At 38.9% G+C, this 17,397-nt stretch overlaps 1 protein-coding gene across 3 annotated transcripts in view; it reads left to right on the top strand.

The window, feature by feature from the left end:
- The window catches only part of GK5 (glycerol kinase 5), a 69,199-nt gene that overhangs the window by 10,649 nt on the left and 41,153 nt on the right, over positions 1-17,397 (top strand). For 2 of the 3 annotated variants that reach the window (XM_037005347.2, XM_073232324.1), the window contains exons 4-6: positions 4,511-4,600; positions 10,421-10,514; positions 14,922-15,053. In XM_037005347.2, the coding sequence (XP_036861242.1) occupies positions 4,511-4,600; positions 10,421-10,514; positions 14,922-15,053 (316 nt within the window). The remainder of the gene's footprint in view (positions 1-4,510; positions 4,601-10,420; positions 10,515-14,921; positions 15,054-17,397) is intronic. The other variant, XM_017641867.3, reaches the window with a different exon arrangement.

Below are 17,397 nucleotides of genomic sequence, written 5' to 3'. Positions count from 1 at the left end.
TGAGTTAGTTTTTCAGAAAAGCATGGGTTGAAGATCAAAAAATTAGCTTATGTCTAGAAGAATTCAAGGGAATAACAAATTTCAGAAACAAGGCTATAATTATTGTTTATATTTTCAGTCTACAACAAATTTAATATTTAAATATTAAATATGTATATTTTTAATTTCAGCTATGGCATAGGTGCTATACATAGATTAAATACAATTATAATATCATAATGGCTACCTTTTAGTGATACTTCATGTTCCATTATCCTTACAAACAAACCTATTATTTAGGTATTATGTCAATTTTTACAAAGAAGGAAACTGAGGCTCAGAGAAATAAGTAAGTTGTTCAGGTCATGCAATTTATAAATAGAACCAAGATTCCAAATTATCTTTTTGACCTAAAAGCATATGCTCTTTCCACTACCCCCATATTGTTTTTAACACGTGTTTCTTGCTTTAAAAACAAAGAAAGAACACTAAAATGTTTCTCTGTTACAGAGTACTAGATTTCAAAAGGGCATCTTGACCATTAAGCAGTGAAAAAGGAAAGTGGTGGACATAGCGGGTAGTGATAAGCCTAAGATATATAGTCAGGGTGAATTCACAAAGACTTGGCCAATATAATTCAGTACAATTGACCCTTGAACAACATGGCTTTGAACTGAACAGGTCCACTTACAGGTGGGTTTCTTCAGTACATACAGTACAGTACTGTAAATGTGTTTTTCTTATGATTTTTTTTAATAACATTATTTGTAATTTCATTTTAAGAATACAGTATATAATACATGTCATATAAAATATTTGTTAATTGTTTATGTTATCGGCAAGGCTTCTTGTCAGCAGTAGGTTTTTAGTAGTTAAGTTTTTGGGAAGTCAAAACTTACATGTGGATTTTTGACTTGTTGGGTGGGGATTGATACCTCTAACCCCCACGTTGGTGAGGGTCAGCTGTATTAGGCAGGAGGAAGAAGTTTGAAGTTACCAATATTTCTGGCCTTGATGTTTGAGAGGCTAAGATATAAATTACAGAGCATATAAGAGGAGGAGCAAGTTGGGTAGTGATGAGGGTGGGTAGAAGGGAAGGGGGTAGTGTTTGGTTGGGACATGTGAATGTGGAGATATCCCAGACATGATCGAGCACTGGTCTGGTTTAGACTGAGCAGGCTGATTTCCTCCAATAGGTACCCGTTCCCTCAGGGCAGAGTGCATCTCAGGCTGATGTGGCATCTGCAGTCGGCCTGCACCTCCCCCAACGCCCCACCTGGTGCCTCGGGCACAGCAAGTCTTCAGTAGGAAGTACATTTGTCAGAGGAAGGAATAAATGAATGAAAATCATCTGTGTAGATCAGGGTTTCTAAACAGTGGTTCTGTTAACATTTTGGGCCACATAATTCTTTGCTGTTAGGGGTTGTCCTGGGATTGTGGGAGGTTTAGCAGCATCCCTGGCCTCTGCCTGCTAGATGTCTGGAGCACCCACTTCCCTTGGTTTTTTAAAATTAAGGTATAGTTGATATACCCACTGCCCCAGTTTTGACAACCAAGGAAGTCCCCAGAGATTGTCAAATGTCCCTTGGGTGGTGGCAGAATCTTTCCCAGTTGAGAACCATTGATGTAGGCGACGTCTGGATGAGTAGGTGTGTTCTCTGCTAGAGATGCTATGGCTAGAAGAGAAGATGAGTGATGATTTAGACAATGAGTTTTTCCCTCCAAATGTAAAAGGTGTCAGAGAGCAAAACCTGGCAGAAGAGGACCAAGGTAATCTGGGTAGTGGATGGCGCGGAAATGGAGGCAGAAGCATGTTCCTAGGGAAACAACTGATTGGAAGTGTCACCTTTGGTTGGATGTGGAGATCAGGCCATTGGCCGCAGAGATTGCTTTCATCAGAGCGTGGATAGCAGGCCAGTCGTGACGGCAAGGCTGTATTAGGGAGCAAAGCTTCGTGTAGCAGCAGGACCATGCCTTTTGCTTAGGAGAAGAAGGGTCAGATTCCAAGACAGTTCGCTTCCCTTACTGTTAGTGGAGAAGGCTGATTTCTTCTTAGAAGTCATTGTGGGTTTTCTTCTGGACTGCCTGTTGAGATGTCTGTTATTTCATGAGTTTTGAAAAGTTTGCTCATAGGAACTGAAATACTGGATATTAAAAAAAAAATACACACAAATCTTCATGCTTGTTTTACCTTAAAATAATGGAGCCTGATTCTGCCCCCTGGGCCACTGCGAGCACCGTGTCTTATGACGCTGGCAGGTTATGCCATGCCCCAGCAGCCCCGATACAGCAGAGGAGGGGGCACCTCTCTGAGCCCTCAGGAAGTACTTCTCATTCATTTTTGAGAAAGACAGGACCCTGTGGAACAACCTATGTTTATTCCAGTCCCAGCCAGCACCCTCTCTTCCCAGCTCACTGTTTTTATTTATCCTGCATCCGTGGTGCATTTCTTTCATCATGGCTATAGACACACTAGTTTCCTTATAGTCGCTCTCAGGAGCTCTGAAATTTTCAACTTTCTTCTTGTTTTCTTCTCCCTCTCCCCTTTCAGATGCCAAGAGACTTGGGTTTCTATTAACTTTTTCCAGTCCTTGAGTTTTCTTCATATTCTTAAGGTTAAAAATTTTTTCCATATATTTAATCAGTGGTGTGGTTAGCCTGTATTGTAAGTAACTCTAAATGACATCTCCATTTGGGTTGTTTTAAATTCCTTTTGTTCTAAAAAAAAATTGTGAGCTGTTTTGTTTCTTCAGTCACTGCGTCTCTCAGGGAGGCTTCCGCCAACTAGCCTCAGATCAGGATGTGTGCCAGTTATTAACATAAACTGTAGTCAGGCAAACCTGGATTCGCTCAAGGAGGAAGAGAGTGTGCCGGTTGCTGAACTAAATATGAAGATGAATAAGAATACCAGCCCTCAAGGAATTTACAGTCTCATAATACAAGCATATAAATTACTCTGTGTTCCCACAGTGCCAAATATATCTTTTATTGTACTACTTGATGCTTGTGTTATTGTACTTGATGCTTGTGTTATTGATCCTCACCAATTAGTTAGGACACAAAATAAATCACGAACCACTATGTGTTAGAGAGGTTTAGGGCCAATTCAGTTACAATGTTGCCATTCATGTTTTTCCTCCATTTCTCCTTTCACTGATGACAGGGATAGAGTACAACTAAAATACTGCTAAGTGAATATTGGAATATATGCTACCACTTGAGATAAGTCTTTAGATCACCTTCTACTGTGTTATGAATGAATGATGCCACTTGTGTCTTGTGATCTCCTCTCTGGCTTTGTTCTTCACTACGCTAGCCTTTAACCCACCCTGCTTCATCCTGCCATAGGGCCCCTCGTTGGGAACGTTCACCCTGCTTGTTCGTGCCCACTCATCTTTCAGAGCGCAGTTCCATTATCACTTCTTAAAGAAGCTTTCCTGATCCCTAGGCTAGGCAGGGTCAGCCTGTTAAATATAATCACAGCATCTGTATTTCTCCTTAACAGGACTTAACTCCTGTTGTAAGTAAGCAATTAAGTGATTATTTGTTTGACTTCCTGGTAGAAAATATATTTGTAGGGCAAAGAAGCCATGTCTGTCTGTTCAAAGCTATATCACCAACTCCGCACAAATTGCTGTATAAATGGTTGCTCAATCAATGATTAAAAATTATATTTAAGTGTATAAGTAGATGTTATTGTGGAATGGCTCCAAAGAATCTTGTAGCAATATATATCAATATATATCAATATAAATCATTTCAGTCAAACATAATATGATAGTCTTCATTGGTAGAGCAACATTTATTCATTTAGCAAATACCCCTTTGGTATCTGGGCTAGGTCGTAAGCATCTGAAAGTGAAAAATTGTGTGCCCTCATGAGGCTCACAGACTAGTGGTAGATACAGATGTGTGCATAGAGGTAGGGTGCAGCCTGATAGACATCTGCCCTGTAGAACTGCTTTCTCTCTGGTAATGAAGGAGCTGGAGGGGGGGAGTAGCCTAGAAGGGGGAGTTAGGGGAGCATTCACAGAGTCCCTTGAGCCCTGTCTTGAAGCATAAATAGTTGTTTCCTAAGTGGGAAGAGCAAATCACCGGCAAAGGCAGGAGGAGCAGGAATCTGGTGATCCAAAGCATCAAAGCCACTTTGGAATCCAGGAGGTGAAAGGGAAGGTGCCACACCCAAGTGTTCTGACTCCTTCCAGACTCTCACCTCGTCTGTAACCACCCTCCTCCTGCCCTGTGCTTCAGCGGTACTGGCCTGCTCTCTGCTTCTGGAGCACCTTCCCCCCACCCCCGCCACTGGTTCCTACCTTTGGAAGTAGCAGCTTTTCACCTATTGGCCCCTGTGCTTGGAGTTCTCTTACCTGAGATCTTAAATCTTTCTCATCATTCAGACCTCATCTCAAAGCTCGCTTCTAAGAGACTTTCTCTGACCATTTTATATACCCATCTCCTTATTATTTTATTTTCTTTATATCACTCATCATTATCTAACATTTTTATTTACTTGTTTACACCTCTCCCATAGGAGGAGTACCATGAGTGATGGGGTTTTTGTGTGTGCTGTTCTTGCCAAGTCCTTCACGCTGATAACAGAACAGAGGCTGGCACATAGTAGGTATGCAAATCCTTGAGTGATTGAGATTACCTGGAGAGGAAGGCAGAGTCCCAGGCCAGGAAAGGCCATTGCTATGGTAAAGAGTTTGCCTCTTACAAGCAGTGGGAAACTACCAAAAACTGTTAATCAGGAAAGTAATAAGACCAAACGGACATTTTAGAAAGAATATTCCTGAAGCGAAGTGAACAGTGGATTTGAGAGGAATGAGACTAAGACTGGAAAGTCCCTTTGACGGCTGTGGCTTATTCAGGTCTCTGACCTCTTATCTAAAAAGAACCCCTGTTGCCCTCCAGTTATTCTGTTCATTCACCATGCCGTTACTCCCACAGTGTAGTCATTATATGAAATTATATTTTTTACTTATTTGTTTTTCAACCCCCGCCCCTCACTGCCCTGCCTGCCCTGTAGTGTAAAAGCACCAGGAATGTTAAGGAATCCCTTTGAGAACTTGGGATGACCCTGCTCCTGCCGAGCTTTTGGTGGTTGCAGGGGAAAGACACCATTAGCTCAGGAGCTGGAGGAAGAAGGCAGCAGGTTTTGGGTGGATGTGCTGCATTTGGGATGGCAGGGACTGTCCTGGGAGATACAAGGAAGGCAGCTACTTGTGAGGGCCTGGAACTTAGGTGAGAGGTGGGCCCTAGAGATGCAGAACGGTGAGGGATCATGGGGAGTGTGGGTTGGATTTCTCAGAGAGAGCAGCTAGTTAAAAAGAGAAGGGGCCGAGGATGCAACACTGAACAAACTGGCATTTAACTGGCAGTTGAAGAAAATCTGCAAAGGAAATCAAGAAGATGTACTTAGGTTGGAGGAGAACCAGTACAGTGATACCACGGAAGCTTAGGGAAGTGAACTGACAGTTCAAGGAAGTGATCATCTGGAGCCACTACTGCAGAAAGGTCAAGTCAAATTGAAAAGGATCTTGTCAATGTGGGAGTGAGAAAGACATTGGTGACCATAGTGAATGCATTTTCATGAATGATTGTGAATCTGAGTTGCATTTGAATTGCATTTGGTTGAGGTCATGGGAGATGGGGAGGAAACATGGAGGTGCTTACCTGGTGGGGGGTGTCCTGGGCCAAGAGAAATGTTGTTGGGTCTGCTTCGAAGACGGAGAGATTTAAGCATGTTGAGAGAAGAGAATGGAAGGAATATGCGATGAAGAGAAGCGATGGAAGACAGGAAGGCACAGACAGTGCACAGGTGGAGGTGCTGACCTGAGACTCGGAGAGGGAGAGCTTTTCCTCTCACCCGACAGAGACCACGACGGCGGTCGGCACAGCCGGCCAAGGAGTGGGGAGTTAAGGAAGTACATCCCTGTGTTCTGACTTCTTTAAGAAATAGGAGGCCATTGACAGCCTTGGGCTTGAGAAATCAGGTGAAAATTTAGATGTGCTATTTGCGGGGAGTGGAGAGTAAATTAATAATGAAGGACGAGAGAAAGACTTTTATCATTCTAGGTGACTCTGAATGCCTAGACAAGGTTGTATTCTGCCAGTATAGGTTGGTATTCACAAGGCTATGTGACTTTTCTCTAGCCCCTCTCAATGGTTCTGGCCTTGAAAGTGGACACAGAAGACAGTTGGATCGATCCCCGGTTAGGAGTTGCAAAGGTAGATAATTACTTTGAAAGTCAAGGGGTAAAGTGACATCATTCAAAACTGGAGTAGGAAGCTGTAGTGGTTGGTCCCACCACCAAAGCAACTATTGAGTTGAAAAGAGAGATCGGAATAAACTATTGAGGAGCCCTAGAACCTGACTGGTCCTTAGAACAACTGGGGGAGTGCTAGATGAGGGTGGAGGCTGCAGCTTTTAGGTGAGGGAGCGCAAACCAGCTACCGTCCTCCATTCCTCAGCCCGGCTGCGTGTGTGGGGAAAGCCCACAGACCCGGAGCGAGTAGCTGGTGGCAAGACAGGAAGTGGGGACATTGTCCTACAACAAAACATGGGCTTACCTGCTTTGGTTGATTGGGGTGCCCTCACTGACTGATGCACAGATGCTTACTGACACACAGTTCCGGCCCTCTTGGTGCATAGGCTCTTAAGCAGCATCTGTTGGAAGACTTAAAGGGCCTGTCCCTTTCTGGGTTTAGTTTTTTTTGGAGCCAGACATTTGAGGAAATATCAGCTCACTAAGCTGACACAGAGGCAACAGAAGTTTCAGGAACTTCAGTGACCACACACAAAAATGAATACACACTTTGCAAAAATAGCTTGTGGAAGTCGCCAACTGACACCTGCAGCCCTCAATAAGGAAAAATCAGCAATCTCTGAGGAGTGGGAAAATCAAATTTCTAGAGTTACCACTTTTTTTTTCAAAATGATACAAGTTTTAAACATCTCACTGACTCAATCATGACTTACGAAAGTTTGATGAATTAAACAAATTGTACATTAAGGTATAAAACTGCACATTATAAATAGTGTAATTTTACATGAAACTGTTCAAAGCTCATGACTTTTCCTTACAGCCACTTTCAACTTAATTCAATTCCCTTACTCTGTTTTTCCTGTAAACAGTACCTCTCAGTATTCAGCCTCATGAATTATTAAAGCAAGGAGCATTTTTATATATTAAACTAACAAAAAGAAAAATCAGTGTGGGGGAAATGATGCCAGAAGTGTTCCACTCAGGCATTGCTGTCATATTCTGTAAGATACGTATGTTTGTTTTCATATAAAATTAATGTCTACACAGTGATCAAGTAAAATTAATGCTCCAGACAGCCTCCCCCCCACCTTATGGTAGGGGGAGCCTAGCTGAGGGGCATTTAACTGCGGCATTAGAGGGATTAAAATAATCGCTATGCAGTATTGACTATAACACCACATCTGCAGGTTTGGCTACATTTGAGGAGCTGGAAAATTGTATTATGCTTTGACTCAGTCACCTCACACTTAATAGTGAGGGAGATTTGGGGGAAATAACCTACCAGAAGCCACAGCAATACCTCAAAATATGACCATTGGAAATAGGGTCATTGCAGATGTAATTAGTTGAGTTAGGATGAGATTATAGGTATAGAGTGAACTTCTAATCTGATATGACCAGTGTCCTCATACCAAGACAGCCAGGTGACGCCTGAGCGTGCCTTGTGAAAGAGAATTGGAGTGATGTGATGCACCTGTATGCCAAGGAACGCCAAAGTTTGCTGCAAACCACCAAAAGGTAGGAAGAGGCAAGGAAGAATTTCTTCACAGGTTTCAGAGGGAGTGTGGCTCTGCCAACACCACGGTATTAGCCTGCTAGCCTCCAGAACCGAGACAGTAAATTGCTTTGTTTTAAGTCACTCAGTTTGTGATACTTTATTATGGCAGCCCTCAGAAACTAAAATGGTAAACTGGTTTTCAGAAAGGGTGCCATGTCCACGCAATGGGAAAGGAACAGTTTTTTCAACAAATGATGCTGAGAAAACTGAATATTAGTGTGCATAAGAATGGAGTTGCACCCTTACCTTACTCTAGACACAAAAATCAACCTAAAAAATGGATCAAAGACTAAATGTAAAATATAAAACTCTAAAGTTCTTAGGAAAAAACAAGAGGAAAATTTTTTTCATGACTGTGGATTCCTTAAATGATTTAGGAATTATTTCTTAAAGCATAGCTAACAAAAGAGAAAACAGGTAAGTAGGACTTACTGGAAACTAAAAACTTTAGTGCGTCAAAGTATACTATTAAGATACTGTCGTCTATTCATGATGACTAATTTTTTACTATTAAACCTCTCCAAAGTGGAAAAATTGCCTTAAATTTAACCATACATAGTAATAAATAAAGGCATGTTGAAATTATGTTGATATAATGTGAAATTTCCAGTTTTTAAATGTGTCTGAAAAATTTATGGTCATTGACATCTTAAATCTGCAGTTAAAGTTCTCAAAACCAACTGTAGCATGTCATATGGAAAGTGTGTGTTTTGGTATATTTGTTTTATAATTTCATCTCATCTAAGATTGAGGACTAAAACAACTGGAGAATCGCTTCTGTATTTGTAGTGATGATAATGTGCTAATGATCCAAAGTGACTGTCTGGATCGCTTAAGGAAAAGGAAGTGACATGCTCATGACATCGGTGAATGCTCTGATACCCATTAATAAAGGAAAGAACAAAAAAGGGACATTTATTAAGAGAGTGAACAGAAAATCACAGGGTGGGAGAGAACATTTGCAAATTGTATATTTGATAAAGAATTACCCAGAATATATAAAGAACTGCTACAACTCAACAACAAAAAAAGAACCCAATTCATAAATGGACAAAGGATTTGAATAATGCACAAATAGTCAAAAGGCACATGAAAAAATACTTAGTATCATTAGTCACTGGGGCAATATAAATGAAACCCACAATGAGATACCACTTCATACCCACCATGATGGCTATAATTAAAACAAGGGAAAATAACAAGTATTGGTGAGGATGTGTTAAAATAGAACTCTTGTGTACTGGTTGTGGGAATGTAAAGTGGTGCAGGTGCTGTGGAAAACAGTCTGGCAGCTCCTCAAACACTAAACAACGAATTACCATGTGATGTGATAACTAATCCTAGGTGCATACCCAGAGGAATTGAAAACAGACTGGAACAGATAGGCATGCCACAGTGCTATAACACTGTTACAGCAGCGTTTTCATAGTAGCAAGAAGGTAGAAAAACCCAAGTGTTTGGAAATAGTGTTGATGATTGTACAGCATTGCAGAGTATACTTAAAATCACTGAATTATACACTTTAATGTAGTTAAAATGGTAAATTTAATGTTGCATATAATTTACCACAATTAAACAAAATAAAGAATCAAGGGATAGAGACTGTGAAGGCAAGTTATTAAAGTAATAGGCTGTGGGATCCAGGAAAGTAAGTAAGCTTGGAGGGGTTGGTAGGAAGAAAAGGGAATGTTTGAGGATCGAAGGTTACAAGAATTTGAAGGGAAGGTGTTCAGGGAGTAATACCGAGAGAAGTGAAATAATAGCAAGATGCGTGAACTGATAGATGGGAACATTAGCATTTCAGTGGTAGAATGTGTCCAGGTAATACAATTGAGTATGTGGCCATGGGTGTGGGCCACTTAAGAAGAGTAGGAAAAGACAGTCTTGGGCATTGAACATGGTGAAATTCACACAGGAGAATGCCTGGGATAGGGCAGAAAGCAAGTCTGAGTTGCATGTTGAACATCAGCAGATGTCAGTGGTTGATTTGTAGGAGCCTCAACGGGAAAGGGATTTATTCCCACTGTATTTCTTAGTTTTGTATTTTTTTCATTCATTGTATGGACTCAATGTCTGGCGAATTTCTTTTTATTTATTCATTGAATTTTATTTATTTTATTTCCTGAATACATATTGGTAAGCCTGCTGCGTTGCCATTGGCTAAACCAGTCCTAAAGTAGAGAGGTGTAGAAATAGGCGTAGGCAGTATTTCAGCTCTTCTGTAAGTATAAAGGTTTTTATCTGATTGTGTATATCACCATACAAAGGGGGAAAGCATTGGCTTCTTTACCTTGCCTTTAAAAGTGTATAAGCCAGTCTTTAAAGACCTTTTCATTAGTATTGTTTTTGGAAGTGTTACACATTGTGGTGCTTCAAAAAGAGTATCTTTTTGGATAGAATCTGACCTAAAATTTCATATATATCACATTATAATTGTTACAAAGTGTGTTCCATTTATAAAATCAAGAAGTCTTTTGGAAAGCCCCGTCTAATGAAATCATACTTGGAAATTATAGTTTGGCCTCTAATTTTGTGTTCTATTGTGGCAGATCTTTTATATAATACAGTCTCTAATTTATGTTGAGTCTCAAACTACTGTTTCTATCATTCTTAGGAAAACGGGAAATCATTTTCACAACTTCATTAGTTGGCAAGACTTAAGAGCTATTGACCTTGTAAAATCTTGGAATAGTTCTCTTATAATGAAGGTAAACTTTTTCTTATCTTCTATATATATATATATTTCTGTTTTTCCTGTAAGTGTCCCTTAACTGTATTCTTAGTAGTATAATCTCCCACCTATGCTGCTTTAGGGCATGAAGAAGAGAATACACATAGGCACACTCCCCACACCAGTGAGACTTAATAATAGTCATGCAAAAGCATATGTGGTAGACTCCATTAACAGCCACATTTGAGGGTGTCCTCAGGAGGTTTGGGGTGGACCAGAGGTGTACATGTGAGTAAGAAATGCAAAAAATACAGACTATGTCCAAAAAAGTTACAGGAATATCCAAATGTAATCATCTTTTGTTATAAAAGTAGAGAATGGATGTAGAGGTACTTAGCTGATGGCCACAGATTTTCACATGATGCCTGGCACAGAGAGCAAGTGAGGATGGTGATGGTGGCAATCGTGACAGCAGCAGCATTTTGCCAAGTGTCAGGTGACTGAGTCAAAGCATAAGACAATTTTCCAGCTCCTCAAATGTGGCCAGACCTGCAGTATGTGGTGTTATAATCAACATTGCATAGAGGTTATTTGAATCCCTGTAATGCCACACAGTTAAACGTCCTCTCAGCTAGGCTTCCCCACTGCAAGGTGTGTGTGGGGGACGGAGGGGATGCCTACAGTAGCAGTTTTACCTGGTAAGCATTGATGTTCTCTGAAAACAAGCACAAAATCTGACAGCAATGCCTAAGTGGAACACTTTTTTCATCATTTCCCTCACACTGATTTTTCTTTTTGTTAGTTTAAAATGTAAAAATGCACCTTGTGTTAGTAACGCGTGAGGCTGAATACTGAGAGGTGTTGTTTACAGGAAACGCGGAGTGATTAAGGGAGTTGAAAGTGGTTGTGAGAAAAAGTCATGAGCTTTGAACAGCCTCATTTAAAGTTACACTATTTATAATGTGTAATTTTATACCTTAATGTATAATTTTAGTTTTTAAAAGATCAGTTCATCAAACGTTGTTCAAGTTGGTCAGTGAGATGTTTAAAACTTTTATTCCTTTGGAAATGCATTGTGACCATGAAAACATTTACTTCTGTTGCATAAGCCCCAAATTTCAAATCATGACGTAAAGCCAACTTCACACACGAAACTGAGCATTTAAAGCATTTTGTCCACTTGATAATGAACATGCATGTGATGTAAGTTTTGTCTTCTCTCAGCAGAAAATGCATACTGACTCTTACAGTTTAGCACAAACAATCCCAGACCCTGTTCAGCCAGTGAAGGAGCCCCAGCCTGTAGCCATCCCCTCCCAGATGCTTATGGCTTATTGACAGAGGCTCTTAGAAATGTCTAGGGTGTACGTCCCAGCACTGCCACCAAGGTCACTCATTTAGCCAAGGTTAGCCCCAAGTGAACTGGTGAAGTAACTGAGGTGTGTAAGCAGTCTCCTGGAACCCCTGTTTTCCTCCAGTCTCCCCAGGTGCCCAGCTTCCTCTTTGTTGTTCTGAGTCTTGCCTAATGGTTTGCTAAGGCTTCTCTTTGCCTTTAGCATAAAATCCCACCCCCTTATCATGGTTTGGCCTGTCCATACCTCTGACCACTTCCCAGACCTCTTTCCCCCTGAATCTGCTAAGGATTAGGCTCCAGTGTTGCCAGCCTGCTTTTGTTCTCATAGCACCCAAGCCTTTTCTGGCCTTGAGGCCCCTTACTTGAAGGGGTCTCTCTGCCATCATGAGCCTGGATCCTTCTCATCCTCGGGGCCCAGCTCATGTGTCCCCTCCTCTGTGGGAGCCCTTCCCTGCCATGCTGTTTAATGTAGCACCCCCCCACACCCAATCTCTATCATACTGTCCTACACTTCTTTCCCAGCACTTGTCAAATTTCAAAGATTCTGAGACATACATTTTCTAAATTGAAATTTTAATTGAGATAATTGTAGATTCACATGCAGTTATAAGAAATAATAGAGGTCCTTTATTAATTTTATAGGTGCCCCCAATGGGGACACTTTACAAAACTGTAGTATAATGTTACAACCAGGATATTGACATAAATGTGATCCCTAGATCTTACTCAGTTTTCCCCAGTTTTACTTGCACACATTGCTGTTTGTATGAATGTATATGTGTGTTCTAATTTCTATAAAATTATTACCCATGTCATGCATCTGCCCCCTAGTCAGGACTCTGAACAGCTCCATCACTGCAAGGAGCCCTGTGTTGCTCTTCTAACCATGTCCACCTCTCCCTGTGCACCTCCCACCCTCTCCCATTCCTAGCTTCTTGCAACCATTCATCTGAAAATGTTTTCTCATTTCAGAAACGTTATAAACATGGAATCAGGTGGCATAAAACCTTTTGCGATTTGCTTTTTTCACTTAGTATAATTCCCTGGAGAATCCAAGTTATTATGTGTATCGCAAACTTGTTCCTTTTTATTGCTGAGTTGTATTCAAGGTACAGGTATACCACCTGTTGAAGGACACCAGTGCTAATTCCAGTTTTGGGCTATTACAAATAAAGCTGTTATGAACATTCATATACAGAATTTTGTGTGAATATAAATTTTCATTTTTCTGGGATAAATACCTATGAGTACAATTGCTAGGTTATGTGGTAATTACATGGTTTGATTTATAAAAAGCTGCCGAACTGTTTTTCCAGAGTGGCTATGCCGTCACATTCCTGCCAGCAGGGTAAGAATTATAAGCCATACGTTGTTTCCAATTTTAAAAAGGATGATTTTTAACTAGGATGCCTTTTGAACCTTTTTTTTTTTTTACCACTTTAACCATCAATTTTTGGTCATACCTTAAATAGTGGTTCATTTTACAATCAGTGTCTTCTTAGATTATCTCCTTTACTGATGCGATGACCTATTTGCCTTCAAGAAGGCAGAGATTCTGCCTGTATGATTTACTTTGCCTTCTCAAGGCCTAACACAATTCTGGGTACAGCAGGGTACTTAATAACTATTTGTTAAATATAGGAACAAAAGTATTAATTGTTCATGTTGACTAAAAGTACAAGTGTTAGAATTCTTAGTATTTTTTTGTGTGCTCACCCACCATGATGTAATGTTATCACCATTTTGACAGAGGATCCCTGAAGGATCCCAAATCTAATTATAGAGAAAAGTGCTTATGGAGGAAAATCCCATTTCAGTTAGATTTATTTCTTAATATATAACACCAGAAGCTGGCTTATGGATGGTCACTTTAAATATTTTTTAAAAATCTTATTTAATAAATAATATAAAATACAAAGTGATGCAGAAGGCTTGAGCACTCAACAAAGTGAAAAGAAGATATAAGGATACAAACTTTAAATTATAAGATGAATTAAGGTCCTGAGGCTCTAACATATGACATGGTGACTATAGTCGATAAACACTGTATTGTATAATTGAAATTTGCTGAGGGTAGAACTTAAATGTTCATACAGAAAAAGTAAAAAAATTAAAATGGAGCCCATTGTTTAGAAACAAACAAGGACAGGATTGAAATACAGAGGGAACCAAGTTTACACATTTTTTTCATTGATGCATTATGCTAAAAATGAAAGAAAAATAAATTTCTATTATTTTTAATAATTATATCAAAATCTTAAAGTTTATTTTGGAGGAGGAATGGGGAATAAAAAAATGGGAGAAATTAGTTAATTCTCTGTAAGTGAATGTTTCTTAAGTTTCAGAAGTTGAATTGTCTGTCTGCATTCTTGAGGTAGGTGGCAGGATAAGGTTTTTTGTTTTTGTTTCTTATTTTAGTATGTTTTACAAACCTTAATATTCAAAGCTGGTTTTCAAAGTCTTTTTAAAAATTAAATTAAATTTTAATTTTAAAAATTAATCTTTTTGATTAAAGCTTTTGCTTAAAAGTAAATTTAAGTAAATTAAGTAAACAAGAAGTAAATTTAAAACTGTATATGTTTCATCTTTGATCATTAGGTAAGTAGAGATAGCATTAAATAAAAGTATGCATCCTAAATTTAAAGTACTTAATGTATAGGGAAATTTCCCTTCTAGGTTGATACTAACTTGATTACAAATATAGTTCTAGTAGAAATGTAGCCTTCTCTCCTGACTCTCTCCCTTTACTTCCACAGTTAAAAATAAGAAAAGAGGTAGAAAATGGTTTTTATAGAAGGCTTTCATAAGTACTTGGTGTTTGCTAAAGAAGTTTGTTGTAAATGTGTTACATTTCACATGTCAGAATACAATTGTATTTTAACAGTATTGCTATTCTAGGTAATACTGTATTCTAGATGATACGGCTTTACCTGATTTTCTTAAGTGCTGAGAACACTCAGTTAATACTTAAATAACTTGTTTGTTACTAGGTTTGTTTGCCTGTGTATGAAATATAGAATATGCCTTAATATAGAAACATCAAACACCACTAAATGCATTATCCTACTATATCTTTTCTTTTTACTCTAGCTGATCCACAGTTCCTGCCGAGTGCTTCACTTTGTCACTAGAAGTCAACGATTCTTAGCAGCCAGTTTGTTCACTTTCTCTCCCCAGCATGTTTCTTTGAGATTAGCCTGGATTTTTCAGAACCTGATTGAGGTAAGAAAAAATTAAAAGAGTAAAAATAGTAGTTTGATTATTTGACCGAAAATTAAATGTTCACCACGTATTGGGATGGAAGACAGGAATCTTTACTCAGTTCATTTTTTTATACCTTTTAATTCTGAGTCATAGCACATACAGAAAAGTTAACAAAACAAAAATGTACCACTCAGTGATTCACTGTAGAGCACACATCTGTGTAATACTAGTTGAATCAAAAGCTAGGTGTATCACATTTTCTTTCCCCTTAGAATTTCCATGTTTATTTCTCAACACGTTAGTTTTGCCTGAATATTTTTGAACTTTGTATGAGTAGAATCAGAGTATTTATTCTTTTGTGCCTGACTCCTTTTGCTTAACATTATATTTGTGAAATATACCTACATTGTGTATAAATTAATTTCTTTATATCTTCTATGTGTTCAGTGTATGATTTCACCATAGCTTTTCAAATCTGTCCATTCTGTTCATACATATTTGAGCTATTATTAAATATCTGTACATGTAAATGCATTTCTGCTGTATCTGTATGTGGAAATAGAACTTTGAGGGATAAATATATATACATACACACACACACACACACATATATATATATATATGGATCTTCACCTTTAATGGGTAATGTCAAACACTTCTCTACAGTTTTTGACAATTTATAAACCCACCACCAGTGAATGAGAGTATAAGTCTTTATTTTAGCCATTTTGGTGGGTAAGTAGTGATATCACATTGTGATTTTAGTCTATATGCTGCCCAGAGAGAACACACTTTAGATGCAGAAATGCACATCAGTTCAGAGTAAAATGGTGGGAAAGATATATCCTGCAAACAGCATAAGAAGTTAAGTGGCTATACTAATACCAGATGAAATAGGTTTTTAAACAAAAGATGTTACTAGAGAGAAAGAGGCATTTTATAATGATAAGAAGGTCAATTGAGCAGAAATATACAGGGATATCTCATTTTATTGTGCTTCACAGATACTGTCTTTTACAAATTGAAGCTTTGTGGCAACCCTGCATCCAGCAAATCTGTTGGTGCCATTTTTCCAGTAGCATTTGCTTATTTTGTGTCACTGTGTCCATTTTGGTAATGCTTGCAGTATTTCAAACTTTTAAATTACTATTATATTTGTTATAGTCATCTATGATAGCACTGAAAGGTCTGATGATGGTCAGATTGTTTTTAGCTTTAAAGTGTTTTTAACTAAGATATATACATTTTTTTTAGGTATAATGCTATTGCATATTTAATAGACTACCATATAGTGTATATATAACTTTTATATGCACTGGGAAGTCAAAACATTGTTTGAACTTGCTTTATTGTAGTATTTGCTTTATTGCTTTGTCTGGAACCAAACACACAATATATCCAAGGGATAACTTTGCCTATTTTATGTATACAACATGATGAGTTTGGTGAGCCTAGTTACTTGTGTGTGTGTGTGTGTGTGTGTGTGTGCGCGCGCTAGACATGGTACTTACAAAATTGTGTGTAGAAATTAAGAGAGCCTTAATGTAATGCTATCCATCCTGCTCTGGATAGGATTGATGTTTGTTTCTTCCATTCTTCCAGGCCCAGAATTATCTCAATCAAATTTAATGATTGTGATGATTCAGAGCTGAGCTGCAGTTCTGTGAGAGCCTGTACGTTTAGTTTACCTTACCCACAGGGTAGAACCAGCTGGTGCCCTGACCCAGTGTGGGGAGGACTGACCTTGGTTTTTCTACCTCAGGAAGCCCTGATGTCTCTCTGTGTCCAGAAGTCTCACAAAGGCCTAGTACCTTTCAGAGGGCCTGGCACTCAAGTATTTTTTGAATGAACAAGTGAACTTACTACTTGCCAGGCATTGTTGCTATTCACTGAAGTACAAATTAACCTTTGTCTTATCTGGAACAAATTTTAGAATCACAATATCTGAATATCAGTAGAGGTTGAAATATAATATTACTGTACGCACTCCATATTTAAATGGTATAATACTTCAATGGAATGTTCAAAATACTCATTATAAATATTCTACAGATGACCTGTTTTGGGAATCATGTCATCTGTTTTCATTTTGTTGATCCTTTCTACTGTTAAAATATAATTCATCTTGAAATGCCTCCATTTGCAGTCATTTTTATCTCTGTTATTTAGCAAGCATTTCTTTTGTTTAACATCTGGTGTTTACCACCAGCCCTTTTAAGTGTCGAGGTTATACATATGAATGCAATCTAGTCCCTGCTCTTACAGAGCTTAGGGTCTAGTAGGGAAGTAATGTGAGTTAGTGGCTGTGTGGGAGATATCCACAGGGTGTGGGGGTGGGCAAAGCCAGGGAATGCTAGTCTTG

The sequence above is a fragment of the Manis javanica genome, chromosome 3 (assembly GCF_040802235.1).
Source record: "Manis javanica isolate MJ-LG chromosome 3, MJ_LKY, whole genome shotgun sequence".
Lineage (NCBI taxonomy): Eukaryota > Metazoa > Chordata > Mammalia > Pholidota > Manidae > Manis > Manis javanica.
The sequence above is the reverse complement of the archived record's forward strand: the minus strand, read 5'-3'. Positions and strand labels throughout refer to the sequence as shown.